Raw genomic sequence first — 4,938 nt, forward strand, 5'->3', positions numbered from 1 at the left:
CTAATTAAGCTTCTTATAAATTTTTATTTAAAAAAAAAAAGAAAAAGAAAATCTTACATAATAGATTTTTTTTACATTATTTTTTTAAAAATTATACAATAAAATCTCTATATTAAAAAAAAGAAATATTTGCGGTAAAAATACCTGATTTATTATGTTTGTAGCACTTAAGTACCCACATTAATTTTTAGCGGTGAAAGTACTTTTCATCCATGTTTTGGTACAGTTTAGTACAACCGTCAATTCTCACTGTTAAATTCGATTGTGACATGTATGCGAAAATGCCTAATTAAATAGATATTTGCAGCAAAAGTGCATAATTTAAGAGATATTTGTGATGAAAGTACATAATTTAAGAGATATTTACAGTAAAAGTACTTAATTTATAAGTAAATTTTATGTTATGGTAGTGGACTTAACAACAAAACAAATAGATACATTAATCTGCACCAAAACATAGGCAAAATGTTCTTTTATTGCCAAAAATAATAATTTATTTACTTTACCATCAAATTTTCCTAGAAGAAAATTCCTTTACCCACTATACACATGAAGATATTTAATTTTTATTTATTTAACAATAAATTTGGATAGTTGAATCTAGTAATAGCTGTTTCCTAGAAGGAGTACTTTTCAAGTTATATTACCCAAAATACCCTTCTATTGCCACGTGGCAATACATAGTGTGGACAGTCACAAAGTCTTGGGTTCATCTCTCTGTTTTCAAACTTCTACTACATATACAAACCCAACTCTCTTCTCATTTCTCTCACAACACAGCAACTCAAATCCCCAATTTCTCTGTCTCTCTCTCTCTCTCTCCTGCAGCCATGGCTGACAGCAAGGTCTCTCCGACTCCACTGCTGAAAGATGAACTCGATATTGTGATACCCACAATCCGAAACCTCGATTTTTTGGAGATGTGGAGGCCCTTCTTCCAGCCATACCATTTGATCATCGTCCAAGATGGCGACCCCTCCAAGACCATCAATGTCCCTGAGGGCTTCGATTACGAGCTCTACAACAGAAACGACATCAACAGAATTCTGGGTCCTAAGGCTTCCTGCATTTCGTTCAAGGACTCTGCTTGTCGTTGCTTCGGCTACATGGTCTCCAAGAAGAAGTACATCTACACCATCGACGATGATTGCTTTGTGAGTTTTTTTTCTTCTTCTTTTGCCTTTTTTTTTGTTCATTTGGATTTGTTTCAGATGTGGGTTTTGAATATTGGGTCGATTGGATTTTTGGATCTAGATGCGTTTTGGGTTTGACTTTTGGAATTAGATTTTTGGATCTTCTTTCGTTTTTCGAGCATTATTTAGCTCAAGCTTTAGTTTTGACCTCTTCGTAAAGTTTAGTTTTTGATTTGAATCTTTGGATCTGTATTTGGTTTCTGCCCGTCACTGTTTTTTGTCGATTAATGCTCTTTATTCTGTACTGTTTTCCATAGCTTGCCCTGATCTACTTTTTTGGTCGGAATTTTGAGTATGATTACTTTTCAATACTTTTTGTTTGGTTGGAAAAGTTTATTTTGTCTATGTAGCGTTAAAGATCAGATATTTTTCTCGTCGTAGTTGATATAAATTTTTAGTTTACTTTACTTGACATTTAAGCATCAATCAAATTGGTTTATGTTGGATTGCATTTTATAGATCTACTTGACATTTCATGGTGTTTAGAAGGTATAGGCTATATATATGTTGAGCTTAGAAGGTTGATTTTGTTAAGCTTTATGCGAGATATACACCTAGCATGAGTGAGATCTAGTTTAAGCTTTGTACCATATGCGAGAAATCTATTAATCTCGTAAGTCGTACTTATAAAACTGGCCTTTGCTTTTTGGATTCTTACATTTTTTGTATTCAAATTCCAGGTCGCTAAAGATCCTTCCGGCAAAGAAATCAATGCTCTTGAGCAGCACATTAAGAACGTTCTGAGTCCTTCGACCCCATTTTTCTTTAACACCCTCTACGATCCATACCGTGAAGGTGCAGACTTTGTCCGTGGTTACCCATTCAGTCTTCGGGAAGGTGTCCCAACCGCTGTTTCTCATGGTCTCTGGCTTAACATCCCGGATTATGATGCTCCCACCCAACTTGTTAAGCCTCTTGAGAGAAACAGCAGGTACATTTGTTGCTTCCTGCATTGCAAAAATTACTTTTATCTACATGGAATAAGAATTTGCTGATCATATCTGCCTTTGTCATTTGTTAGGTATGTGGATGCAGTCTTGACAATCCCTAAGGGAACTCTATTCCCCATGTGTGGTATGAATCTGGCATTCAACCGTGAATTGATCGGCCCTGCAATGTACTTTGGACTCATGGGTGATGGCCAGCCGATTGGACGATACGACGATATGTGGGCTGGTTGGTGTATCAAGGTATCACCCATTTTACCATTTTACAATCTGTCTGTGTAATCATCTTAAATAAAATGTTAAACTGAAATGGAAAATGAAAATGTCAAATATTGATTTCAATCTCTGTCCTGTTTTTTTTGGTTGCTTACTTACATTTATCGTTGATCTCTTTGTTGTATAGGTTATCTGTGATCACTTGGGATGGGGAGTGAAGACAGGTTTGCCCTACATTTGGCACAGCAAGGCAAGCAACCCTTTCGTGAACCTTAAGAAGGAGTACAAGGGAATCTACTGGCAAGAAGAGTTGATCCCCTTCTTCCAAGCTGTTACCCTTCCGAAGGAATGTACGACCGTTCAAAAGTGCTACATTGAGCTCTCCAAGCAAGTGAAGGCCAAGCTTGGTAAGGTGGATGAATACTTCATCAAGCTTTCAGATGCCATGGTCACATGGATTGAGGCTTGGGATGAGCTGAACCCAGTTGCTGGAAGCTCTGCTGCTGAAGTCACCAATGGACCCAAGAAATAGGTGTTTTGTGATTGACATAACCTTTTGACAGTCCTTAGAGTTATTTCATTGTACCTTAAATCTATCTTCTTTCCAAAGCTTTTTGCAGTCGGAGCTCGGAGTATTCATTTGGCAGAGATGGGGGTTATTCTATCATATTATCGTAATTTTATGAGAATAGAACAATAAACAATACCGGTTCTGCATTCCTTATAGATTTGATTTGAGTGTTAGCTATTTATTTATTTTTAATTACATTCTATGGTTTTTTTATTGGAAATTTCAGCTGAGATTGCTGTTGGCTTGGTTGTATCAATGGTTTTTGTCTTTACCACGTTTTATGACCAAACTCCTCGTAAATTCTTATAACTTGAATCGGCCAATACCGAACTCCTTTACAAAGAGTCAAAGTCTCAAATATTAGGTATAAAGTACAAACCATTTGTTGCCACTTACCAAATTACCCAAGTCTTTTAGTGGTAGACCACCTTTCAAAGTACTGAGAGTCCTTAACACGGCTATGATTACTACCATAGCTTTTGGCAAACGGCGGCGACTAGTAGTCAGTCAATGCTTAGTTGTTCTCATCTATAAAAATTAGAGTTTTGATCTCCTCACACTTCACAATTTGGACATAATATTTATACATTTATCTTTACTGTGGAGATACTTGTGAAACATTCAGTGTCACAAAATAATATAATTTTATTAAATAAAACATATAAAAGAGTATAGGTTGATGCTCCTCGTAAAGGTTGTTGCACATAAAAAGACATTTTATATGGCCGGCAAAGGAATAAACGCCATATCCATGTTGTTACTTGTTAGGCGTTCTTGTATAGAACTATGTAAAAAATTCTCTGTGGGAGGAAGATCATACAAGTGACAACCATTTCTATGTGTGTAGTTTTTGTACTAACGGATATTGGATTTTTAACTATTCAACAGGCATAGAGATTGGGCTATTTGGTGTCCAAAGAATGTTATTAAATTGATATGGTGCACTTTCTGTGTGCCACCAAATTGATATTTTCTTAGGAATGGAGGGGTGGCCCTGAACTTAGGCGTCATTTTGAACATACAAGAAAGATGAAGTGTGGTAATACTGATATTAGATTGATTAACTTATTGTTAGCTTAAAAGATTTTACAAATATTAAATTAAACATCATAAGAGAAGTTTTAGAAAAAAGTGGCACACAACAATATGAATTACGTTATTGTGGCACAAAAGTGGCGGGACATGCAGAAATACTTACCACTATACAACGGCATTGCTATTTAAATTAATTTATTTTAAATTTATATATTAAATAAAATTGTTATAGGCTCAAGTGAAATTTCGAAAGAAGTTAATTTATTTTCGTCAATATTGGAGCTCAACTACAGTCACATATAATAGAAATTATCTATAATAGAATGAATTATCTATTAAAGTTATAAAAATTAGAGTAGAATGCCTAATTTTAAAGTTGTAAAAATTATTTATAATTTTAATAAAAACTGATTGATTTTTTTTAATATATATATAAATCAACGAATTATAGTTCTATAGTATATATAAATATTTAGAAATTTTCTCCTATACGGTTGCTGAAAACAACCGCATCCGTGGTGCTACTTTATTTTACTCATATTGGTTGGATATAGTTAGAGTTGAGTGGTTATTGTAGACCTGTTTGCATAGGATTTTTTTCTTAAGTTTAAAACCTCACGTGCAAGCCTCGCAGTTAAGGGAGCAACATACCATGGTCTAACAGTACACTAGGCAAACTTTAAAAATTTCATAATATAATTCCTCAGAACCATTTCAGACAAAATAAACATAGACATTGTACAACCCAATTTACTACATAATGAAAAAACATCCAAGTAATAACATAACTTAGGCTACGATCACTAGAAAAATTAACCTAAATATAACAAATATAATAGATGATATATAGTCGGAGATATGAAGGACATAATAGCGTCCACTTCGATCATCGGTGCTTCATACTTTCATGTGACTTACCTGTGACTAATTCATCACGAATCTCAACCATAATCTCACAAATCTCATCCACATGGTC

The 4,938-nt window shown here is 34.6% G+C and overlaps 1 protein-coding gene across 1 annotated transcript; it reads left to right on the forward strand.

Annotated features, from left to right (window-relative positions):
* The first annotated feature begins 757 nt into the window (after positions 1–757).
* On the forward strand, positions 758–3,179 carry LOC133830732 (probable UDP-arabinopyranose mutase 2). Its single transcript, XM_062260780.1, has 4 exons — positions 758–1,154; positions 1,874–2,124; positions 2,215–2,383; positions 2,544–3,179. The coding sequence occupies exons 1-4, from the start codon at positions 831–833 to the stop codon at positions 2,886–2,888; spliced, it is 1,089 nt and encodes a 362-aa protein (XP_062116764.1). The 5' UTR covers positions 758–830; the 3' UTR covers positions 2,889–3,179.
* The last annotated feature ends 1,759 nt before the right edge of the window (positions 3,180–4,938 follow it).

The sequence above is a fragment of the Humulus lupulus genome, chromosome 4 (genome assembly GCF_963169125.1).
Source record: "Humulus lupulus chromosome 4, drHumLupu1.1, whole genome shotgun sequence".
NCBI classification, from domain to species: domain Eukaryota; kingdom Viridiplantae; phylum Streptophyta; class Magnoliopsida; order Rosales; family Cannabaceae; genus Humulus; species Humulus lupulus.

What these genes read in the sequence shown, in the direction of transcription:
- LOC133830732 (XM_062260780.1), top strand. Translation starts at nt 831, where the DNA reads ATGGCTGACAGCAAGGTCTCTCCGACTCCACTGCTGAAAGATGAACTC. An exon ending in CCTCTTGAGAGAAACAGCAG is followed by an intron (nt 2,125 to 2,214) that starts GTACATTTGTTG and finishes GTCATTTGTTAG; the next exon opens with GTATGTGGATGCAGTCTTGA. An exon ending in GGGCTGGTTGGTGTATCAAG is followed by an intron (nt 2,384 to 2,543) that starts GTATCACCCATT and finishes TTTGTTGTATAG; the next exon opens with GTTATCTGTGATCACTTGGG.